Below are 26,253 nucleotides of genomic sequence, written 5' to 3'. Positions count from 1 at the left end.
ATATCAGTCTTGATTGTTTCCTTTCACCTAAGCCTGTACCAAAATTCACAAGTTAGTTTTGGGAACCTAGACAAACTTGGGTTCCTTTTTGTTGGAAAAAGGATGAATCAGAAAGCTATTTTCTTGTTAACCTTAAACCATTTAGTATGGACAGGAGGATTAACCTTTGGCTCTCCCTTCACATTTTTAGCAATACGAAAAGTGTTTCTAAACTGAGTATGAATTAAGGCAGGACAAGTGTCTCTAAAGTATCCTACTCTTCCACAATGAGTGCACATGATATTATCGAAAATTCTTACATACTTTGGGTCAAACTTAGGGACAAGTTTTCTGTAGCCAATTCCAGATTTGTTAGAGCTACAGTTTTCATTCAGCCGATTTAAGACATCAGACGATCTATGCCGTTTGCTTAGTCTAGAGAGTTCATAATTAGCCTTTTTTAGGTTTTCATGTAGGACTTTATTACTACATTAAGCATCACAAAGATTATCATTAGCAATTTTTAATTCCTTTTCAAGCTTATCCTGCAGATCACTCATTTTTCATTTGCAATGTATATCCGGAGACTTCTCGTTGTCAGAAGTAAGCTCGAGAACCTGGTTCTTAAGGTCTTTGACCTGTTTCTCTAAACTAGCTTTGTCAGATTCAAGCTCTTTGATATCAAGTTTGATACAAGAAAGGTTGCTTATTAGCTGATCATTTCCAATACTCATTTTATCCATTTCATTCATTAAGGTCACAAAAAATTTGGCTGACAATATATATAAGTTAAACTCTTAACTAATCCAAATTGAAACTGTTGGTAATTTTTAAAGTTGTCTTCATGTGACCTACAGATTACGAGTTTGAGTCATGCAATCAGTCTTTAATGCTTGCACCCCTTTAGGATGCGGTAACTGACATAAAACAGAGATACTTTATGCATCGGGCAACCTTTTTTTTTAACCAAAAAAAACGGTCAGTATCATGATTCCTGAACATAGTAATTTGTAGTCCCCTGATCAACTAAGTTTCTTAATTAATACCTCATGTTCCACCTCTCAATAGCCTTATAATTTCTACCAGTCCACACCTTCTATTCAAAGCCAAACTACCAGCTCAAGGTCTTTTTTATCTCTTTTTCATCACTAACATTACATACTACTGTCTCATTTTTCTTTTGTATGTCAATTAAAGTTCATCACTCTTTCCTTAACTGCAAATTAAACCTCTATTTCAATGTGGTTACCCAATATTTTCTCTGCAAATCACCCTAAAATACCTTATTATAATTCTCCTTTGATTCACCAAAATCTTGTTCATAAACTCAATGGACAAACCCAACATAATGGACCCAAAATTAATGTTGTGTTTCGTTTCTTGCAAAGGCTCACTTCTGGAAGTAAGCTTCCGTTACTTTCTTATTTACTATTTTTGTTTTGGCTCGGTTATAGAATTTATTTTAGTCATGATAATACTTTAGGTTGTATGCTTTCTAGTAAAAATTTAAAAAGGTATAGAAATTTAGTAATTTTTATTTTTATTTTAAAAAAAATGTTGGTTTGGGATGAATTCAAATGGAAAAACATTATCATTCAGAAATCATACAATCGACGCTAACTTGTCAGAGCTTGAACCCGAGACCTATGATTAAGGACATTCATCCCATCAGCTCTATTTATGATTTTTAGCTCCTTTATCTATATTTGGGTACTTAGTGGGCGTTTGGACATAAGAAATGTAAAACTTCGGAAAAAGGTGATTTTTTTTTAAAGTGAAAATGGTATTTAAAAACTAGAGTTGTGTTTGGACATGAATACAATTTGGAGCTGTTTTTGAATTTTTGTGAGTGATTTGAAGTCAAACATTTGAGAAATAGGTTTTTGGAGTTTTTCAAATTTCTTTAAGTGAAGTTTAATATTTTCATGGCCAAACATTGATTCCGAAAAAAAGAACTTTCCGAAAAAAGTGATTTTTTTTATGGTCAAACAGGCCCTTAGTGTTAAAGTGTACGAATATCTCATCAAAAAATTGAGCTTAAAGAGGATTAATATGTTTATGTATTTAAGGTTATAATTGGGATTAATGTGTTAAGTGTTATAAACGAAACTGATACAGGGTCATTATTCTTTTATTCTGTTCTCTGTTAATTTCCATATAAAGAGAAAATTGATGGAGGGTCAAGAACTGTAGAAGAAGAGAAGTTGTATTCTTGGCTGTATGCTTTGGCTCAATCTGAGAAAGACTTGGTGTATGAGTATGTTCGATCCACCGAAAGAGGTACGATCAAATCTCTCTATAACATCATCATTTGTTTCAAAAAATATTGGCTGCTAAGTGATGTTATCGAAAACATATACTATTATAACATAACATGTAAAATTGGTTCCAAAGAAAACTTGGCCATTATAGTGAAGTGTTGATATAGAGAATAACTTTTATAGAGAGGTCTAACTGTAATTATATTTTGATAAACATTCCCATTTTTCTAAAATTTAATTTTCATATTGAAGCAATAGTGGGCATTTGTTATAGGCGGCCCGGTGCACGAACCATCCCGCGTTCATAGCCGCACCCCAAGGGGATATAATATAGTCGGCCTACCCTGATGCAAGTATTAGTGGCTAATTACACGGCTCGAGCCCGTGAAATGGTATATAGTTCTTTACTAGTAGTAAAGTCTTTACTAGTGTCTTGCAATAGAAAAAAAATATATAATTCCTTTTCTACTTTTTGTTAAAGTGTTTGCTCTTTTTATGGTTTCTTTCTTGGCGAGACAGTTAATTTATGAAAGGATTTAAGTTACATGCATTGACAGGATAAAGATTTTTTCATACTATTAATAAATTTTAACATGTGATAGTAGGTTAGTTATCATTTTTATCATATTATCAAGTAATGTTTATGAAAAAATTTACCTGTAATTACCTAATACTTGACCTGATTATATAAAAAAATTTAAATCGTTAGTGCATAGAACATGTTTGTGCCGAGGGTCTATCGGAAACAACCTCTAGGTAAGGTCTGTGTATACACTACTCTCCCCAGGTAGTCTTTTGTTTTTAGTTTTTTTTTGGTGTACTCATGAGGTTCCTATTTGTAACTGGTAAAGTTGTTCTCATGTGACCAGGAGGTCACGGGTTCAAGCCGTGGAAACAGTCTCTTGCAGAAATGCAGGATAAGATTGCGTACAACAGACCTTGTGGTCCGGCCCTTTCCCGGACCCCATGCATAGCGGGAGCTTAGTGCACCGGGCTGCGATTTAGTGTATAGAACTGCCTATGGAAGGAAAATTACATGTCTTAATGGATGTATACAATGCCTTTAAAAGGAAAGAAATTCTTATTTCATGAGGTTGTTCTTGTGCAGGCTTGAGCTTTGCTGAAGCTGACAGAAGACTTAAAGAATCTGGCCCAAATATTCCTCTTGAGAATACTTTCCCAAAGTGGTGGAATCTTCTGTGGATTGCTTCATTCCATCCTTTTAACATCATTCTTCTTTTCCTCTCAGTAATCTCTTATATTACAAGTGACAGTCCAAATGGCTGTATCATGCTCATATTAGTCTTCATAAGCGTCTCTTTCCGCTTTTACCAGGTCTCGTTCAATTTGTACGTTTCAATACACGAGCACGTGCACGTATACACCTCGAGTAAGACCTAATCTTGAGTTTTTTTTCTCTCTCAGGAATACAGCAGCTCAAAAGCAGCAATGAAGCTTGCAGAGTTTGTTAGGTGTCCGATAAAGGTTCAACGATGTGCTGGTAGAATTTTTCAGACTGAAGTACAGGTTAAAGTTGATCAAAAAGAAGTTGTACCAGGCGATATCGTAATCGTTGAACCAGGGGATCTTTTCCCCGGTGATGTGAGGCTTCTTGAATCAAAGCACCTAGTTGTCAGGTAAAACATGCAGCAATTATGTACTATGATTCGTTCTCGTTGTGAATTGTTAAATGAGTTCGTCGCATATTCTTGAACAGTCAATCTTCACTAACAGGCGAATCTGACACGACTGAGAAAACAGCTTACGTGAGAGAAGATAACAGCACTCCATTGCTTGATCTAAAAAACATATGCTTTATGGTACGTCCAGGCATTTAGAACGCAGTTCTGTTTCTTGTTCTGAGTCAGTCTTATCAATCTAAGTGACTGAAAAAGGGTAAAATTTTCTAGTAAATTAGTAAATGAAATCAACCAATTAGTAAATTAACAGATTGGTTGAGCAAGTACTTTGAGTTTTAGTAATCCGTGCTAACAGGGGTAAGGCTGCGTACATCCTACCCTCCCCAGACCTCACTTGTGGGATTTTACTGGGCTATTGTTGTTGTTGTTGTGGTGCTAACGTAACAATAATAGTTACGATTTGCTTGCATCATTTTGTATTACAGCAAAATTTGGTGATCAGTTTTTGCCTTTAATTCTATTTTTTATATTTCATTGAGAGTATTGTGCTTCATTTTAGGGAACAAGTGTGGTGTCTGGTAGTGGAACCGGTCTGGTTATCTCTACCGGCTTAAAGACGTACCTCAGCACAATCTTTTCAAAAATAGGGAAGAAAAGGCCACCAGATGATTTCGAGAAAGGCATCCGCCACATATCGTATGTGCTTATCAGTGTCATGCTCGTTGTGGTTACAGTTATCGTCCTATCCGTTTACTTTACATCACATGATCTGAGTAAGAGCATACTATTTGGAATATCAGTTGCAAGTGCACTTACCCCTCAAATGCTTCCCCTTATTGTGAATACTGGTCTTGCGAAAGGAGCTCTTGCCATGGCCAAAGATAGATGTATAGTTAAGAGCTTAACTGCTATACGAGACATGGGATCCATGTAAGTTGTAGTCTACACTGTGAACTGTTTTTCCATAGACCATACACGTATCTTTTTCTTAAACTAGTCAACACTCTGAACTACGTCGAGTTAGCAACTAATTTTACATGCATCATTTCCTTGTTTGACGAAGTTCGTAGTGTCATTTCCTTGATTCTTTTTCTATTTCCAGGGATATAATATGCATAGATAAGACTGGTACACTGACGGTGAATTTTTCGACCATGGTTAATTACTTTGATAGTTGGGGTTCACCAAATGAAACCGTCCTACACTTTGGTTTCTTGAATGCTTACTTTCAAAACCAAAATAAGTATCCTCTGGATGACGCGATTATGGCATATGCATATACAAATGGATACAAGTTTAAGCCCTCGAAGTGGAATAAGATAGATGAGATTCCCTTTGATTTTACAAGAAGAAGAGTATCTGTTATATTGGAAACCAAGATGAGCGCCAAAGACGAACAAATGAGTATTGGTGACAGAGTTCTGATAACAAAAGGAGCACTAGAAGATATTTTGAGCATATGTTCTTTCATTGAGCGCGTTGATGAGGGGAGGATTTTCGCTTTCACCAAAGAAGATTACAGAAGAATTACTGAGCTCTCAGAAAAATTAAGTAATGAAGGATATCGGGTTCTTGGGTTAGCAATGAAACAACCCCTACCGGTATGTCTGAATTCCTAATCACAATTTTCATCTTGGTTATTTGCAAGTTGTTACCTCCCTTGAACAAGTTTACACCAAAGAAATAGACGATTATTTTATCCTCTTTTGCGCTCTGAGTGCCACTTTCTGCTTTCATTTTCTTTGTTTTCTACACTAAACAAATGGCAGTCTAGTGCACAAGGCATCCCGCGCTCACGCACCCAGGTGGTGTTATGTAGACTAATGGCTGGTTCCACGGCCCGAATAGACCTTGAGGCATGCCAAGGTTCTTTATGCAAAAATATAATCGCACCTTATCTGTTGATTCGTTATTATTATTGCTGTGTTGCAGCAAGTTGGAGTTAGCAGCATGATCTGCGATAAGGACATTGAATCCAATATGGTTTTTGTTGGGCTTATATCCTTCTTTGATCCACCAAAAGATTCTGCAAAAGAAGCGCTGTGGCGCCTTGCAGAGAAGGGAGTAAAAGCTAAAGTATTGACAGGTGATACTCTATCTCTTGCGATAAGAATATGCAAAGAGGTCGGTATTAAAACAACTCACGTCATCACTGGACCTGACCTTGAGTCACTAGACACAGATTCTTTCCATGAGACAGTGAAGAGATCAACAGTTTTCGCCCGACTCACACCTTCTCAGAAACTGAGGGTGGTGCAATCTTTACAAACAATGGGCGATCATGTTGTTGGTTTCTTAGGAGATGGAGTAAACGATTCGCTTGCATTGGATGCAGCAAATGTGGGCATATCTGTTGACTCCGGTGCTTCAATGGCCAAAGACTTTGCTAACATTATCTTACTCGAAAAAGACCTTAATGTTCTTGTAGCTGGAGTTGAGCAAGGTCGGCTCACATTTGGAAACACGATGAAGTATATTAAAATGTCAGTGATCGCCAATCTAGGAAGCATAATTTCACTGCTGATCGCGACATTAATTTTCGGATTTGAGCCCTTGACGCCAATGCAGCTTCTTACTCAAAACATCTTGTATAATCTTGGCCAAATTGCAATACCTTGGGACAAAATGGAAGACGTTTATGTTCAAACTCCACAGAGATGGTCACTAAAAGGCTTAGCGACATTTACACTATGGAACGGACCTCTTTGTTCTGCATCCGATATAGCTACACTCTTATTCCTTTTGCTATATTACAAGGTTTCAAGATTTGATTTTGAGTTTTTTCGTTCTGCTTGGTTCGTTGAAGGACTTCTGATGCAAACACTAATCATACACCTGATCCGAACAGAGAAAATCCCGTTTATCCAGGAGGTTGCATCATGGCCTGTTGTTTGTTCTACTGTTGTTATATCAACAATTGGAATTGTAATCCCATACACAACAATGGGAAATGTTCTAGGATTGACAGCCTTACCATTGTCATACTTTGGTTTTTTGGTTGTCCTCTTCTTAGGTTATTTTTCATTTGGACAAATTATCAAGAGAGGCTACATTTTGGTGTTCAAGACATGGCTTTAGGTGTCAAGAAGTATAAGAGTAACACATCTGGAAAAAAAAAATCATGTATTTTTCTCTCTCATGTAATTCAAGTTTACAGCTATATATATAGTTTTTGTTAAAGAATCTTTATTGTGTGTTCCATCTGCCAATGGTTCTGCCTCTTCATCTATTCATTAGCAGCCAATGGAGCTTTTTCCGCCTGAAAAATACAATCAACAAATATACAAATTAGCAGCAAAGTGCAAAACTTCATAAACAAGATCAATATTGTAGACCCTAGTTGCTTCATTTAATGGGCTACAGTAGTTAATGGATTGTTGCCGTCAAAGTAAGGGTATTATCACTTTTAGCCCGCGTTAGAAATTATTTACATTCGGTAGCCGAAAAAATGTATCAGATTTGAATAATTTTTTTATATAACATACAGAATGTATATATACAGAAAAAATATAAAAAAAGTTAATATTTTTTCGGCTATTATTTTGAGAATAGCTATACAGTATCATTTTTCCGTCAAAGTAGAAATGATTCTGGGCCATTTGTGGAAAATCATGATTTTGGCCCGCAGCAAATCAAATAAAATTGCAATGCAGTGGTTGGTTACCTTTTCTATATTTAGCATAAAATTTGGTTGTCATTTTTGTAAATAATTCCTGCATAAGTTATGCCCGAATAGAGACGGAGCCAAATTTTGAACTTGATGAGTATTCATTGTAGGATAGCGATATAAGATGTTAGTAATTGAGTTCTAAATTAATTAATTTTTATATATATTTAGTGAATTTCTTACTACAAATATAAAGTTTAGACTAAAATTACGGCTGAAACTCTACATAATCTTCTAGCTCCACCCCTGCACTTCATCACCATTATATTTTCTCCTCTAGCAGAGGACTCATCATCAACCAAAGTTATTCCTGCACAAGTTATTAATTTTGGCGCCTACTCATATCTGCTGAAGGCTGATTTTCAATTAACTTTCTTACCAAAGTAGGGACATGCAAAAATTGACATCAAATCCTTGATAAAATGTGAACAGTCCTAACTAAATCGTCTTAAAAATATTCCAACAGTGATATGAAATCAAAAAAATTGAAAGGATATGAGAGTCAGTGTTACAGTCAGTATGTTTGGGAGAGTTGTTATTGTAGCAGACAGTGCTCATTTCCTTTCAACAAGGTGAAATTCCTGAATTTCATTCTGTTTCCCCACTCTAGACTATTATTTCAGAAACTTAGATATCATTTTTTTTCATAACCGAAAAATTCCCGAGGATAATGGGCTTGACCTTTATCCTTCTCCACTTATATACCAGACTTGTGGTCGATCCCAAAATTCGAGCCATGACCTATGTTTAACCTCCACAACACGCGTTGTGCTCTGGAGGCTCAGAAACTTAGATGTCATTCAGAAACTTAGATATTTAAAAGTACCTGAAACCTACAAACAACAACAATTACCTAGTATATTCTCACATGTGGGGTCTGGGGAGGCTAGTGTTTACGCAGACCTTACCCCTAGGCCCTATCTTGTGCAGGTAGATAGGCTGCTTCCAATAGACCAGTCACAACAGTAAAGCAAATTGACATATAAAAATAGTAGAGAGTCATAGGAAAAACTTCCTGCTTTCATCAACAAAAAATGGTAATGCAAGGATCAAATTTATAGTATCTTGTTTGTTAAATGCATCACAACATAGACAAAAGAAACTTACACAATTTATAATTCTCTTTTTTGTTGGGGTGCTGGTGGTGGTGGGGGTTTGGGGGGGGGGGGGTTCTAAACATGGCCAAAACCATCTTTCAAAGAACTTTCCTTTGAAGATTCTGAATCAGCTCAATTCAGCTGTTCATGAGTTCTTATTAAGTGGAAATTATTTTCCAATATGTTTTTTGACAGGGTTCCAAATACAAAAACTTGAACCCCTTATGATATTCAAGAATCAAAATCTTTGAGCTTCACTTACATTGATTTTCTTGATTCTTGACCTCTTTTTCACTTGTGGATACTGAACACTTTCCACTAGTAGAAAATGATCTCTTGATCATACAAATTGGCACTTTTTGCAGTGAACGACCGAAGGAAGAACTCTTCATCGCTTCATATAAGCTCGAATTTCTACTTCCTCTCTTTGCTGATATATCAGAATTTTCCGTCCTTTCAACCAATTGATCATCTGAATTTGAACACCCTTCGCCATTTTTCACGTTCGTTTCACTCATAGCAAAACGTACTAATGAAACAACTGATGGATCCATTGAAATAGACCTCCGTGTTGGTTGCAATTCATCGTTTACTTTCACGCAACGCTCATCTAAATCACTAAATACTCGCAACCCTTTTCCCCTTTCATCTAAAACATCATGTATTTTCTCCAAAATTCCGATAACTTTCCCTTCTTCATTAGTCAATACATCAAGATTTTCACCTCCTAGCCTCATTTCGCGACTTTCATCTTCCCTCAAATCTTGATTTTCCAAATCATAACCACTATTTCTACTCTCCACTGGATTAACATCACTTGAACTAAAATCATTTACACCAGTAGAGGAAATTTCCACATTGTTCATTTGCAATGCAGCATTTAAATCAGAAACAATAGGAGCACGACACACGGGGCAATTCGTGTGTGAAACCAACCAAGTATCAATACAAGAAACATGAAAAGCATGACTACATTTAGGCAACAACCTAAGACTATCATCTTCTTCAAATTCATTCAAACAAACAGAACAATCAGTGACTTCAATCAAACCCTCTTTCTTATTAAACCTAAACACAGGAATCGATTCGATTATCGATTGTGGTAATCCAATTGTATGTATATACCAAATTGGATGATCCAAAATTGGCCCATGATTTTCATCAAGAAAATCTTCACTATTTCCACTCAAATCTTGAGAACTTCTTCTTGTATTCATTTTGAACTTCTTAAGAGTAATCATATAACAAATAAACACAAAAATTGCACCAAGAACACAAAGCATAATTATAAAATAAAATGGCATATGATGATTTTCATTTGTAACAGAATTAGAAGGGGGTGGTAAAAATGGACCAACACCACATTCAGTAGGACATCTTTCTGGTGAACAACTTAAACAAATAGCCATTTTATCTTTAGTTATAACTAACATCTTCCTATTATACAAAGCCATAAGAAGAAGAAAAAAACAGAGAAAATAGAGGGAAATTGAAAACTATAGAGTGAAACTGGTACCTTAAAATTTTCAAGAAAATGAAAAAAAAAATTCAAGAAACCAAGAAAATTGTAACCCCTTTTTGGAATTTGTTTAATTAAGATATATATAAGTAGCTAAAAGTATGAGGATTTTTTGGTCTGAATTTGCTAAGGGTTTTTTTTTTTTAACTTGTTTTTTGGTGGGGATGAGGAGAAGAATTTTGTAAGAGTTTTTAGATTCGTTATTTTTGGGTAGATTTGTGAAAGTCAAGAGATGTTTTCTCGTACTATACGTGTTAAAAAATGATGTCATGGAGGCTTAAATCACGTAAAAAAAAGTGGAGGGGACTAATAATGAATAAAACTACAGAAAAACACTGATTAGGTTTTTTTGTTTATATCTGTTTAGTTAAAGTAAGAGTTAAAATAGGTTAGAGAATGAATTAAGTAATATTTATAAGGTATCGTAACCCGTTAGGTAAGTTAGTTAGTAGAATTAATCAGTGAAATCTTAGGTATTAGTGGGGATTAAACGGTGGTTTCCCCTATATATATATATATATATATATATATATATATATATATATATATATATATATATATATATATATATATATATATATATATATATATATATATATATATATATATATATATATATATATATATATATATATATCTTTCGTTTAGTTGATTGAGGTAATCCTTGAGATTCATAAGTCGTATTTTAAAACTACAAACTTCATCCTAAATTAAAGTACGTCCCATAAATTGAAACAGACAAAGTTGTAAATTAGAGGCAAATAAAGTGAAAATGAATAGATTAGAACATAACAACAAGCATTGCCAACATGACCATTCAATCAGTGTTTGTTTTTTCCGCCAATAATAACATACTCAGTATATTCTCAGGGGTTTGGGAACGGTAATGTGTACGTAGATCTTAATCCTATTTTGTACAAATAAAAAAATAATATTGTATAGTCGATAAAAAAATAACAGCCAAAATATATATATATATATATATATATATATATATATATATATATATATATATATATATATATATATATTCAAATTGCTCTTTTCAAATAACGAATATAAATAGTTTTTGACACGAATTAAAAGCGATAATATCCCAATAAAAAATTAGGAACCTCAGCTCACTTGTTTGTTTCTTCCAAAATTTGAAAATATGCCATTCACAATTGGTATGTTCCTATATCTACACTTGGCCTTTGGTCCATCACAAATGCCAAAAGGGTAGGCCAACTAAGTGCAGAAGCTAGTGTTTAATTGGTGAAATGAACTACAAACCACATCTTCCAACAATTGATAAAGTATATAGTGCTATGACTATTTTAGTAAACTTTTTCTTTTAATAATTTGGCCTTTATTGTAAGGGTGGCAGTAGACGGTGTGGACTGTGCAGTGGTAGGGCCATAAGTTAAATCTCTGCCTTTTCCATAATTAACGGAATATTTTTCATCAAAGTCAAAGCGTGCTTGTTGAAAAATGAACTGACGACTCCTAGACAGTGGCTTAGTTAAAGGGAGTAAAACTTGTATCGGCGTCCTATTTGGTCGTCCCTATTTAAGCTATATTTTTTTTTTAAAGTTTTAACTTGTATCCACTGTTTAAACAACTTCAGGCCACTTTCTCCTTCTCCTTCTCCTCCTTCGTTTTCTGAATGCTGAAGATTGAGATATTGTTATGCGTTCTAGCCTGATGATTCAGCCTGATGATTCATATATATCTTCTTGTCCCATTATGTTCAGTTTGGTCTTATATACAATAATTTAATCTCATAGATATTTTAGCTTTACAAGCACATTGGTTTTTGGTTCTAATTTATCTGTAGAACAAAGTTTCGGCTACTAGAATGCTGAAGTTCAGCAATTACAAACAAAAACTTCAGCCAACGCATGTTGTTGTTTTATTGAACTGAAGTTTGTCATTTGCACTGTGAACTGAAGTTTGCGTGATTGCCTTTGCAAGTCATGCCAAACGTCATGCAAAAATATCTGTAGTTTTGTTACACTTCAGGCAAAATTTTTTGCTACTTCAGGCTCGTATGTCTGAAGTTACACGAAAAGTGCAGTACGCTTGTAATTTATTTTTACAAAGCGGGTATAAGTTAAAACGTGACCCAAAAAGGGAGTATAGATGCAAATGCTCCATTAAGGGAATAGAAGAGTCGGATTATGAACTCTAGAAAAAGTATAAGAATCTAAGTGCACAATTAGCCATTTTTAGGAATGTTATTTAGAGATTAGCCAATACTTATTTTGTCCTAAAATATTAAATAAAAAAATCCTAACTTCATAATAATTTAGGACATTTTTGTCCTCAAAAATTGAACTAAAAAATAAAATTCAAAATGCACTGGGTAATTCCTAAATAACATCCTTTTAAAGTGACTATCTGATGTCATTTCTACGATCAATTATACTAATTCTCTCTGATCATATTTCTTCATTTATGTTCGTCTTACAGCCAATATTACATATGATAAAATAAAAATTACTAGAATTTCATAAGCACAATCATTGGCTACAATATTATTCAATTTTTTTTATTTGTTTTATCCAAAACTTAAAAATGTCTCTTCACATTGGTATTTCCTTATGTCTACACTTGGCCTTTGGTCAATCACAAATACCAAAAAGGTAGGTCAACTAAGTGTTTAAGTGGTGAAATGGGCTTCTGCAAAACACATTCTTCAACAACTGTTAAAAGCATATATTCTAAGTAGATTTTTCTTTTAATATTTTGGCCCTTAATTCATTCAATGGGTGATAACATTAGTCGGTGCAGGTAGGACCAATATTCTATTTTTTAAAAGCAATTTCGTTATTTCTTTGACTGGAAAGTCAGCATAGTCCATTATAAAAAATTGATGTATATAATAAGATATATTTAAATATATACTCCACTCAACCAAAGAGGAACGATCTTGTTTTATTTAATCTGGCTCTTAGCTTCTCAAGAATCATCTTTGTCTCACTATTAAAGGTTGTGGTAAAATGAATATAATCTATCAGTCTTTGATCAGAGGTATCCTATTTAAATTATGAAAATAAAAAATCTAGCTAGGAAGCGTTTTTTTTTTCTTAATAAGCCTAACATGACCCGAATCAGAACTAGTCGAGACTCCAATAGGGAAAAAAGAGTACAAAAATCATCTTTATCATACAAAAGAATCAAGTATGAAGTTGAAATAATGACATGCTAATTAGACCAGATGTCACGTTCCTTCTTAGGGAGTTCAGATATCGACTTTTTTTTTCTCTCGTTTGAACAGAAGCTATTTAGAATACTATGATATGATCTATAAATATGTAATCGAAATCAAATACTACTGAAATTCTTTATTGATTTTGTCCTTTAAATATATAGATACGTGTACTATGAATATATTAAATTTTTTATTTTCTGAAATATGAACTTCCCAGGCATCACCTTCCTCAGTTGGTTTCTTCCCATTCATTGTCACTCACAGCTTCACCCTTCCCCTAAAGCACGCCACCCTTATTTGCACAAATGATCTAAGGCATGTATTCGGAGTTTCCTGAAGTTGGTAAGGTGAAATGAAGTTACCCTAGCCCATTGAATGCACCATCTCGGCCATCAACATCATAAGCGCTACTGAAATAAATTCCGCAAAAAAAAAATCAACTATATCCTAGGCAATTCCAACATTAACAAAATACGGGAGAGATATTGGGTATATAAATAGACAGACCATAAACCCTAATATTGCGTCCGTGAGGGCCTAGGCTCAGAGTGGACAATATCACTAGCAAGCTGGGCTATTACATATAGTATTAGAGTCACTCCGTGTGCAACCTTGAACGGTGGTGGGGCAAATCTCAGTGAGGACACTGAGTCCCTAAGTGGAGGGGGTGTATGTGAAACCCTAGGCAAATCCCACATCGACAAAATACGGGAGAGATGCTGGGTATATAAATAGATAGGCCTTAGACCCTAGTGACGCGTTTTAAACCCGTGAGGGCACCTTTCACCCGTAGCCACAAGTCATCTGTCACGACCCGAATTTTCCACCGTCAGGACCGTGATAGAGCCTAACATCGCACTCGCTAAGCAAGCCAACGCTAGAGAATTATTCACTTTTTTCCTTTAACTTTCATAATTAAAACTTAACAAAAAAAATCAACGGAATTAAATGCGAAAGTACATTATTAACTGATTATCTTTATACTATTAATAGAAAAACCGGAACAGTTACCACCTAAAATCTGGTGTCACAACTCACAAACTTTCTACAATTTATTACAAAATACTGGTATGAAAGAAAGATACATCTGTCTCGAAAGTAAATAAAACAGAGATATAGAATATAGGAGAGGACGTTAGGGCCTGCGGACGCCTGCAGGACTACCTTAGGTCTCCTGAGTGAAGTATCAGCAATCGACCTCTCGATCAGCCACTACCAGCTCCGAAATCTGCACAGAAAGTGCAGAGTGCAGTATCAGTACAACCGACCACATGTACTGGTAAGTGCCGAGCCTAACCTCGATGAAGTAGTGACGAGGCTACAGCAAGGCTTATACTACTGCAATAGTATATGATAACACAAAAGGAAATACGGAATGAATTGAAACAGTAACTTGCAGCAAAGTAAACAGGGAACCCAGATATCTTGCCAGTACTCAGCTATAACCAATCCTTAAGAGAGTTACAATACTACAATAATGAATCTCAGCAGAAGAAGAATATACAAACAACAAATGATGCGGCGCGCATCCCGATCCCACCATAATAATCAATAACAATATGAACATCACCCTTAGTACTCCTTGTTGCGGCGTGCAACCCGATCCCACCAGTCCACCCTTATTACTTCTCAATATATGTCACCCTTATTCCTCCTGTTGCGGCGTGCAACCCGATCCCACATGTCCACCACTTATTACTTCTCAATATATACCACCATTATTCCTCTTATTGCGGCGTGCAACCTGATCCCACCTGTCCACCCTTATTACTCCTTGTTGCGGCGCGCAACTCGATCCCACCAGACAATTACATTTCACCCTTATTCCTCTTGTTGCGGTGTGCAACCCGATCCAACCATATCAGTACCAATCACAAAATAAGAATAAGTATTTCACAAGTTAACTCAAATCCTCCACAATATTTATACCTCAAACCAAAACAACAAAAAATCTCTACAATTATGAAACTTTATCAGTTAATACTACATAGCGAGACCAACGAAAGTGTACCATGAAGCACCAATAAACTAACGTAAACTAACAATATAATATAATGAAACTATGGAACAATTAATACCTTAAATATAGAAAAACAACGTTTAACAAGAAGCAATTAGGCATGGAAGCATCAACAAGCAAGTGGCAGTTAAGATAGAAAGCAATATATTAGGAAATAGGGAAGGGAAAAGGCTAAACAAATAATTTGGCGGCTCATAGGTACACGTCACCAGACCTATACGCCACACACATGGAATTTCACATAGCAATCAAGTGGGGGATTCCTAATCCCTCGAATCAAGGTTAGACCAAACACTTACCTCAAACCAACGGGTATTTCAAAGCTCAATTATCGCTTTACCTCTCGATTTCACCACCAATCCATTCGTATCTAGCCATAATTAACTTAATAACATCAATAAATGCTAAAGAAATCAATTCCAATGCATAATTATACATTTCCCCACATTTTTTCCAAAAAGGCAAAACCCGAACCTGGGCCCGCTTGGTCCAAACTCGAAATTCGGACCAAAATCCGATTACCCATTTACCCTCAAGCCCATACATACAATTGGTTTTGGAATCCGACCTCAAATCAATTTGAGGTCTAAATCCCCAAATTTCAAAATCCCTCTAGGATGAAACCTTGTGAAAAGAAGTAAAAGATTGAAAGAAATAAGTTAAGAATCAATTACCTATGATTTGAGGAAGAACTAGTCTTTGGAAAATCGCCTCTTGAAGTTTAGGTTTTGAAAAATGGGATAATGAATGAAAAATCCCGTCCAAAAATCGTTTTGAACAGTTGCAGGCATCACATTTGTGATCACAGGTTCGCAAATGCAAACTCGCAAATACGGACTTTACTTCGCAAATGCGAAGATTGGCCTGGCCTGCTAGCATAGCAAATGCAAACAAGTGTTCGCAAATACGGCATGTTCTCATCGCAATTGCCACACTGAGCTTCGCAAATGCGAAGGTCCCCCTTCCAGCCTTCTGATCGCAAATGCGAAATATCTTCGCAAATGCGATGCTCGCATTATGCGAAGTCTGCAGACCTGAAGCACACCAGCAAAATTCCTTAAGTCCAAATCACTCTGTAGCCTATCCAAAACTCACCCGAGCCTTCGGGGCTCCAAACCAAACATGCACACAAGTCTTTACGAACTTACTCATGCGATCAAATCGCCAAAATAATGCCTAGAACTACGAATTCAACACCAAAACATATGAAATTTTCCAAGATAGTTTCAAAACTTGTATTTTCTCAACCAAAGGTCCGAATCATGTCAAATAAACTCCATTTTTTCACCAAATTTCACAAACATGATGTAATTATCATATTAAACTTGTGTCGGGCTCCGGAACCAAAATATGGGCCAGATACTAATGAGATCAAACATTTACTAATTTCTCAAAACCTTTGGAATTTTAATTTAACATTTTTTATCAAAAATTCATTTCTCGGGCTAGGGACCTCGTAATTCCATTCCGGGCATATACCCAGGTCCCATATTTTACTACGGACCCTCTGAACCGTCAAAATATGGTTCCGGATCCGTTTACTCAAAATGTTGACCAAAGTCAACTAAAATTAACTTTTGAAGGCAAAAATTATTATTTTCTCGAATTTTCACATAAAGGCTATCCAGAATCGTGCCCGGAATGTGCACGCAAATTGAGGAGAGATATAAAGAGATTTTTAAGGCCTCAGAATACGGATTCGACTTCTAAAACAAGAGATGACCTTTTGGGTAATCACATTCTCCACCTATAAAACAACCGTTCGTCCTCGAACGGACATAGAAAAGTACCTGAGTCGGTGAAAAGAAGGGGATATCTGTTCCACATATCGGACTCAGACTCCAAGGTAGCTACCTCAATAGGCTGACCTCTCCACTACATACGAACCGAAGGATAACTCTTCGATCTTAACTGATGAACCTGCTGGTCTAGAATAGCTACCGGCTCCTCCTCATAGGTCAATTCCTTGTCCAACTGGACAGTGCTGAAATCTAACACGTGGGATAGATCGTCGTGATACTTGTAAAGCATGGACACATGAAACACTAGATGCACTGCTGATAAACCTGGCGGCAACGCAAGTCTGTAAGCCATCTCTCTCACTTGATCAAAGATCTCAAAAGGCCCCATGAACCTAGGGCTTAGCTTGCCCTTCTTCCCAAATCTCTCACGCCTTTCATGGGCGACACTCGAAGCAACACCCTCTCTCCGACCATGAATGCCACATTACGAACCTTACGGCCGGCATAGCTCTTTTTCCTGGATTGAGCGGTACGAAGTCTATCTTGAACGATCTTTACCTTATCCAAGGCATCCTATACTAAATCTGTACCTAGAAATTGAGCCTCCCCCGGCTCAAACCAACCAATCGACGATCAACATTATCTACCATACAATGCCTCATATGAAGCCATCTGGATGCTCGACTGATAACTATTATTGTAGGAAAACTTTACTAATGGTAAGAACTGATCCCAAGAACCTCCAAAGTCAATAACATATACGCGGAGCATATCCTCCAAAATCTAAATAGTATGCTCGGATTGTCCGTCCATCTGAGGATGAAATGGTGTGCTCAATTCAACCAGCGTACCCAACTCACATTGTACTGCCCTATAAAAATGCGAGGTAAACTATGTACCTCGGTCAGAAATGATAGACACGGGCACACCATGAAGACAAACGATCTCACGGATATAGATCTTTGCCAACCGCTCCGAATAATAGAAAACTGCCACAGGAATGAAATGCGCTAACTTAGTCAGCCTATCCACAATAACCCATACTGCATCGAACTTCCTCTGAGTCTGTTGGAATCCAACAACGAAGTCCATAGTGATACGTTCCCACTTGCACTCAGGAATCTCAATCTACTGAAGCAAATCACCAGGTCTCTAATGCTCATACTTTACCTGCTAACAATTCAAACACCGAGCTACATATGCAACAATATCCTTCTTCATCCTCCTCCACCAATAATGTTTCCGCAAGTCCTGATACATCTTAGTGGTGCCCGGATGAATAAAAGATCAGGAACTATGGGCCTTCTCTAGGATTAACTCACGAAGCTCATCCACATTAGGCACACAAACACGACCCTGCATCCTCAAAACTCCATCATCTCCAAATCTCACAGTCCATGAATACTAGCCCTAAGGGTGCTCTACCAAGTGATACGGTAGTGAACTGCGAGCTCGCAAATTTGAGAAAGCATCGCAAATGCATTAACCGACCTGGGTACTTGGCATCACCGTGTCGCGCTGTGTCCCTAAGGACAAGAAAATGAGGATCATCATACTACCGCTCCTTGATACGCTCAAACAAGGAAGATCAAGTGACTGTGCAAGCTAAAACACGACTAGGCTCAGAAACATCCAACCTCACGAACTGATTGGCCAAAGCTTGAACATCTAATGCAAGCGGTCTCTCACCAACTGGAATATACGCAAGGCTGCCCATTCTAGCTGACTTCCTACTCAAAGCATCGGCCATCACATTGGCCTTCCCGAAATGATACAAGATGGTGATATCATAGTCTTTCAATAGCTCCAACCATCTTTGTATCAAATTGAGCTCATTCTGCTTGAACAAAAACTGCAAACTCTTATGATCCGTAAACACCTCACACGACACGCCATATAGATAATGCCTCCAAATCTTCAACGCATGAACAATGGCTGCTAGATCCAAATCATAAACTGGATAATTCTTCTCGTGAATCTTCAACTACCGCGAAGCATACGCAATAACCTTGCCATTCTGTATCAACACCGTACCAAGTCCAACACGAGATGCATCACAATATATTGTATAGGGCGCTGAACCTGTGGGCAATACCAACACCGACGTCGTAGTCAAAGTTGTCTTGAGCTTCTGAAAGCTCGTCTCACACTCGTCCGACCACCTAAATGGGGCACCCTTCTGGGTCAACCTGGTTATCGGGGCTGCTATAGATGAAAATCCCTCCACAAACCGACGGTAATAACCCGCCAAACCCAAGAAACTTCGGATCTCTATAATTGATGTGGGTCTAGGCCAGTCCTTGATTGCCTCAATCTTCTTAGGATCCGCCTGAATACCATTTGCTGATACAACGTGACCCAAGAAAGCAACTCAACTCAACCAAAATTCACATTTCAAAAATTTAGCATATAACTGGCTGTCTTTCAGAGTCTAAAGAAAGATCCGAAGATGCTGCTGATGCTCCTCTCGGTTGCGGGAGTAGATCAAGATATCATCAATGAAAACAATCATAAAGGAATCCAAATAGGGCTTGAACACCCAATTCATCAAATCCATAAATGTTGCTAGGGCATTTGTAAAACCAAATGACATCACTAGGAACTCATAATGCCCATATCGAGTCCGAAAAGCAGTCTTAGGGACATCAAATGCCCTAATCTTCAACTGATGGTAGCCAGATCTCAAATCAATCTTCGAAAACACTTTGGCACCATAAAGCTGATCAAATAAATCATCAATCCTCGGCAATGGATACTTGTTCTTGATGGTGACTTTGTTCAACTGCTGATAGTCTATGCACATCCTCATTAATCCATCCTTTTGCTTAACAAACAACACCGGCGCCCTAGGGAGAGACACTAGGTCTAATAAAGCCGTTATCAAGCAAGTCATGCAACTGCTCCTTCAACCCCGTTGGGGACATACGGTATGGCGGGATAGAAATGGGCTGAGTGTCTGGAGCAAAATCAATACAAAAGTCGATACCCCTGTCGGGTGGCATCCCCGGCAAGTCTGCAGAAAAAACCTCTGGAAATTCTCGAACAACTGGCACAGAATTTATAGAAGGAATCTCAGCACTAAAATCACAAACATAAGCCAAATAAGCCAAATACCCCTTCTCGACCATACGTCGAGCCTTTATATAAGAGATAGCCCTATTGGTAGAATGACCAGGAGTCCTTCTCCACTCTAATAGAGGTAACCCCGGCAATGCTAAGGTCACAGTCTTGGCGTGACAGTCCAATATAGCATGATATGGTGACAGCCAATCCATCCCCAAAATAACATTGAAATCAACCATATCGAGAAGTAGGAGATCTAGGCTAGTCTCAAGACCCCCAATAATAATCACACACGAGCGATAGACACGATCTACAATAATATAATCCCCTACCGGTGTGGACACATACACGAGAGTACTCAAAGAATCACGGGGTACAACCAAATATGAAGCAAAATAAGAAAACACATAGGAGTATGTAGATCCTGGATCAAACAGAACTAAAGCATCTCTACTACAAACCAAAATAGTACCTGTAATAATAGCATCAGAGGACTCAGCCTTAGGCCTGGCTGGGAAAGCATAACATCGGGGCTGGACCCTACCACTCTGAACCATATCTCTGGGACGGCCTCCTATTGGCTGGCCTCCACCTTTAGCGGGATGACCCCTGCCTCTAGCTGGATGAGCGGGCGGTGCCGGGATTATGGCATGAGAACCCTGATGTTGTGACTGAACACCCACTAATCTCGGACAGGTCTTCCGGACATGCCCATACTCACCACACTCAAAACATCCATCTGAATACTACTGCTAAGGAAACAAAGACTGACCCTGACAGGCTGGCTGACCGCGATAATAACTCTTAAAAGGAGGTGCTCTGATGGGAGCTGGCGGTGCACTATAAGCTGGCTGCCCTGAAGGAGGTACATAAGGACCATGACCCCCTGAAGCTCCATGGCCCCTACCAAAAGTAGCTCGACCTCTAGATGAGGCCCCACTAAATCTACCGGAGTAACGAGACCTCTAGTCAAACCCCTGACCACTCCCCTAAGCTAAAACCATCTCAACTCGTCTGGCCATATTGGCTGCATCCTGAAAAGAAATCTCGTTCCCTGTCTCCTTAGCCATCTACAATCTGATAGGCTGAGCAAGTCCCTCAATAAACCTCCTCACCTTCTCTCTCTCTCGGTGGGAAGTATAAGAAGATCATGATGGGCCAAATTAACAATATTGTCTCTTACTGAGTGACGGTCATAGAACCCTGCTGAAGGCGCTCAAACTGCCTCTGATAGTCCTCTCTCTGAGTGATAGGAAGATACTTCTCCAAGAATAGTTGCGTGTCACGACCCCAAACCGGACCAGTTATGATGGCGCCTCTCGTGAAGACAAGGTCAGCCGACACAACACTCACCTATCCCTTTAAGCATTAAGAGTCATGTTTAAGTCTTTAAATTAAACAATGTTTCATAATAAAATCCTGGAATAACAGTGCGGAATAAAATACCAGCCCGACATCGGGGTGTCACTAGTCATGAGCAACTATCAAGGTCTGAATACAACAAAAGTCTAAAAATGTACTAAATACAGTAACAACAATGAGGGGAAGGAAGCGGTGCTGCGAACGTCATGCAGCCACCTTGCTAACTCTGATGACTCCGCGGCTGAGCTATCAACACCCGCTACCGGGTTCCGATATACCTGAATCTGCACACGAGGTGCACGGAGTAATGTGATTACTCCAACCCAGTAAGTAATAAGAGTAAATAAAGGCTGAGCAGTAGGAAACAATGAATCCACATTCACGTTAGGCTCAATAAACACAACAGGCCTTCAAATCATAATACGAGTCAATCTTCCCTTTTAAAATCCAGCTTTTAGTAAAAATTATTTTGAAATACTTTCCAGCAGTTTCGGTAGGGGTTCAATACCATTTAAGATAATAATAGCTATTAAAGCCATAATCGGCCACTTGGGCAAAATATAGTTTGTAAAACAGCCCCCCAGGCAAAACAGTAATCATATACACTTCATAACTTAAAAATCTCAGTGGAAATAACCAATGCCAAATTAGTGATTAATTTCTGAACATCTCATAAACCCCAGTTTAAATAAAAGTTGTTTTAAAACATTTGTTCAACTTTCCGACAGAGGCTCAATATAAAGATGAGTGAAAACAGTCGATAAATCAACATATTCGATAGAAATTTACTTTAAAGAGGAGTGAAATCAATAAGTCCATAAACAGGCCTCTCATGCAAAAATATCACTCATATGCATGTATATATCTATCTCCCCTCGGGCTAGCCTCTCTGTCACTCGTGACTCAACTCTTACCAATCAGTACTCGCACTCAGCATTAACACTCAATTGGTAACATATAGTAACCACTGCGGCGTGCAGCCCGATCCGTATATCTCTCACAATAACTGAAATTAAAGTAACCGCTGCGGCGTGCAGCCCGATCCATGCATCGCTATCTCACGTCACCCTATCTCATATAAGTCTGATAACACCACTTAACTAAAATTACACAATCCAATCTAGCCCATAAACCATAGAACCACATTTGTACTTCTGAAACCATCAATACGATCAAAACCTCACACCTATACTTTGAATAGACCCGAACTAGCTGTAGTAACCCATGCCTGCAACCTCGGGAGCAATCCCATGATATACCATATAACTCTAACGCTCGCAGCAATAACTTCTATTCACAGCAGCTGCCCATAACAACCAAATAACGATAGAAAACCTCTTATCAGCTAAAGTCTCGTTCCAACACTTTCATATACTGCCAATGATAAATAAAACACGTAATAAACCATAACCATTTCTCAGATCAACCATTCATGAAGCCTTTTCTCCTCTGGCAATTACCATAGCAATTTGTTTTTGAACCGAACCTCGATGTTTACCCATCAAACATGCTAAAATCGAATCTGTTTATTTTCATTAATGATCCCAACGATCTCCTCTGACCCAACACACTACTCTGGTGTCATGCCACACAAATAGAGGCCTAAGCCACATCTAGCATAATACGTGCACCAATAAGCAACGGTCCGAACATACTCAAATCATGAAAATGACTCAAATGAAAGGGTTGTACCTCAAGATCACTAGTACCACCACAACGCAGGGCTGAGAACCCGTTTCACATCATAGAATAGGACACAAGAATCTAACCCGCAAGGTCATATCTCCACATAGCTTCGCTACAATGCGCGATCCTATCCAAACACTGCTCCACATGGGACACCTCAAGTCACTATGCTCGAAATTGACAACCACGCACAATTTGACGTCTGGAACCAAAGCAAATAATTACACCAACGGTGAAACAAGTAACACATACCACGCAAACCCGATAGGATGTAACTGATACACCATTCACCGAGAAACACCCGATTACTCTTCCCGCTCGACTTCCACTATGAACCCCATTAGAACCGCACCATATGTGCCCATAACCAATAAATCATAATGTCTCGCAACACAGAAAGGCAACTCATAGATCTCCCCAGATCACTAATAAGCTCAATAACGATCGAATCAACCTATCCCTCAACAATACAATTCGGGGCCAACCAAGCCGACTCGAGCTAGAACACGCATCCACATAGGTCTACCAATAGACCATACATCAAATCTAGTCTCACACAACAGATAAATAATCCTCTGAAGGTTCACAACGACTGAATCATAGCACATACTACCCTCTGACCAACCTTAGCTATTTTCTCACAGTCCACATCCGCAATACCTATGATGTATTATTAACTTAACCACATTTACCTCTTTCCGAAATGCATACCGTTGTCAAGACACACCATTTAGTAATATCATTTACCTAGCCATCTGAAACTGCCTGTGTTGTCTAAGAATTTATGACCTTCCTTTTAAAACTGAATTGCGACCTTACATATGCCAATCCCTGCCCTACACAACATACCACATATAACATGTCATCCTATGATAAATATGAGAACTTTAAAATCCCTTTCTGAGCCACAATCAACTACATATTCACTAGTCACGAACCTTCCATTGGTCCCATCTAGAAGAAAAATCACTATACATCCCATGTCCACAGAAAATATACATTCCCAAATCGCGGTAAAACCATCAAGAACTCTCCGAGTTCCATTTGCACATCAGACATGTCAGGACTGAATCCTTCTAACTCGATCAAGCTAAGCAAGTCATCAAAACTTAAGAGCATCGCCGCAAAATACCTGAAAGAACTCATTACCTCGAACACACGCACAGAATTAATCATATCCTTACCATACCGATTCGGTCTACTATCAAACTATTCCATCTATCTAAATTTCCTTCTAATTCATTTTTAACTTGATATTCTCTCTTGTTGTAGCTCCACAATTTCTCAACCCAGGATTACCACACGAGACCCAAGCATAAAACCACACTGTCTAAGACTCATAAGCCGCTGAATACTCTCTTAAATATTCCCAAAAGCACCACATTCGAAATACTTTGCTCTGAAGAACTTCCTGCGGATCTAAATCCGTTACCTCCTAATACTAATACATAGAATCCCACAATTAATATAGAAAACACCACAAGTCTTGACGTCTTCCAAGGAAAACTCAGTTTCTATCCATAAGTATAACTTGAAAGCCTTCAATTATTGCATGTAAAATTTGGAACACAATAGGACCATTCTCTAGAGGCATCCACTCTACTCAAACCGCAGTTAGATTGATTAAACGAACCAAACAACTTGTGCTTCATTTGCAGTCCAACACTGCAGAATGTGACCTCATTTCAATATAACCAAGCAACTTTCTGCCCTAAGCACTAAGCATTCCTTACCAACCACAACTCAAGTCATTCCCCGATTCTCGTACACCCATAAAGCATAACATAACCTTTATTGAAATTTCCTTTACCCCAGCCATAACTGATTCACAAATATGCCTCAAACTGGAACCATTAGAGCACATAACCGTGCAATCAACTATTCAATAGTGGACTCCCCCACTTGGCTCGAAGCCATAGATCAACACACGCTCAATAACTCATAACAATTATACTCTATTGATGTCATGATACCATAATGGATTAAACTGAAATCTTTTATAAGCTTGTGAAAACACAGATCATCTAGAATTTTAACTCTTCTGCAAATCTCGCATTCCACTCTCGCAACAGTTACACCCACTCACTAAGCGACCCAATTTAAGTTGCAACACATATCCTTCACTCGCAAATCTAACAGACACATAAGGATCGTACAACCTCACAACACTTCGCATGAGATAACCTACCTTCTTCGCCTTAAACTAACATTTATGTATACCTTCAACCGTCATAACCATTACGTAGTCACTTAGTCTTCCTGAGTCTGAACTCATACTGCAATATGAAATTTACTTCACTCCCAACTAGGACACATGAAAAGACTCTATGCATACCCATAACTTGGGGCTATACCTCAAATCAAGATGGATACATCTCGCAGTACTAACATACTCATCACATAGTTATCCAGCCATCACTCCCACTAATAGGGATACTACCGAACATATAAGTTCAAAAATACTTGCTCACACAATCAGCACCTCGGTGCTCAAGCCATAGGCAAATATTCGGCTTCAAGTCCTCCAGACTAGACCAACATCAAACTCACAGAGATCACATCTTGCCCCTCGATCGGGGAATCACAAGCCATCAAGGCACATCTGATACTAAGCACCCATGCACGTATACGAACGCGTGGAAGGAATTCAAAGAGTTACATTTCAAGCTGAAACAAAGGACGCACGATAAGAATTCAAGAATGTGAAGTTTTAATAAAGGTTTTGTAGCCTCTCGAGGATAAATACAAACGTCTCTGTACCGATCCGCGAGACTCTACTAAACCTGCTCATAACTTGTGAGACCTATGTAACCTAGGCTCTGATACCAACTTGTCACGACCCCAAACCAGCCCGGTCATGATGGTGCCTCTCGTGAAGACAAGACCAGCCAACACAACATTCACCTTAACCCTTTAAGCATTAAGAGTCATTTTTTAAGTCTTTAAATTAAACAATGTTTCATAATAAAATCCTGGAATAACAGTGCGGAATAAAATACCAGCCCGACATCGGGGTGTCAC

General features: G+C 38.0%; 2 protein-coding genes across 3 annotated transcripts; one reads left to right on the top strand and one right to left on the bottom strand.

Moving 5' to 3' along the window:
• The first annotated feature begins 1,057 nt into the window (after positions 1-1,057).
• On the top strand, positions 1,058-7,067 carry LOC107827253 (uncharacterized). Of its 2 annotated transcripts, XM_016654349.2 has the most exons (8): positions 1,058-1,381; positions 2,143-2,259; positions 3,349-3,575; positions 3,666-3,877; positions 3,958-4,060; positions 4,440-4,810; positions 4,983-5,481; positions 5,813-7,067. In XM_016654349.2, the coding sequence occupies exons 1-8, from the start codon at positions 1,219-1,221 to the stop codon at positions 6,956-6,958; spliced, it is 2,838 nt and encodes a 945-aa protein (XP_016509835.1). In that variant the 5' UTR covers positions 1,058-1,218; the 3' UTR covers positions 6,959-7,067. The 2 variants fall into 2 exon arrangements, with proteins under 2 accessions (XP_016509835.1, XP_075089652.1); XM_075233551.1 differs by lacking the exons at positions 1,058-1,381; positions 2,143-2,259 and adding an exon at positions 2,304-2,632.
• On the bottom strand, positions 6,987-10,445 carry LOC107827254 (putative RING-H2 finger protein ATL49). Its single transcript, XM_016654350.2, has 2 exons — positions 8,907-10,445; positions 6,987-7,139 (listed from the first exon to the last, which is right to left on the bottom strand). The coding sequence occupies exons 1-2, from the start codon at positions 10,096-10,098 to the stop codon at positions 7,114-7,116; spliced, it is 1,218 nt and encodes a 405-aa protein (XP_016509836.1). The 5' UTR covers positions 10,099-10,445; the 3' UTR covers positions 6,987-7,113.
• Between the last annotated feature and the right edge of the window lie 15,808 nt (positions 10,446-26,253).

This window comes from Nicotiana tabacum, chromosome 16 (assembly GCF_000715075.1).
Source record: "Nicotiana tabacum cultivar K326 chromosome 16, ASM71507v2, whole genome shotgun sequence".
Taxonomy (NCBI): Eukaryota; Viridiplantae; Streptophyta; class Magnoliopsida; order Solanales; family Solanaceae; genus Nicotiana; species Nicotiana tabacum.
This window is presented reverse-complemented; position numbering and strand designations above follow the sequence as displayed.

Excerpts from the sequence above, each read along its gene's own strand:
- LOC107827253 (XM_016654349.2), top strand. The coding sequence starts at position 1,219 with ATGTGGTTACCCAATATTTTCTCTGCAAATCACCCTAAAATACCTTAT. Across the intron at positions 1,382-2,142 it reads GCAAAGGCTCACTTCTGGAA|AGAAAATTGATGGAGGGTCA; the intron begins GTAAGCTTCCGT and ends TTCCATATAAAG. Across the intron at positions 5,482-5,812 it reads CAATGAAACAACCCCTACCG|CAAGTTGGAGTTAGCAGCAT; the intron begins GTATGTCTGAAT and ends GCTGTGTTGCAG.
- LOC107827254 (XM_016654350.2), bottom strand. The coding sequence starts at position 10,098 with ATGGCTTTGTATAATAGGAAGATGTTAGTTATAACTAAAGATAAAATG. Across the intron at positions 7,140-8,906 it reads CAAGAATCAAGAAAATCAAT|GCGGAAAAAGCTCCATTGGC; the intron begins GTAAGTGAAGCT and ends TGTATTTTTCAG.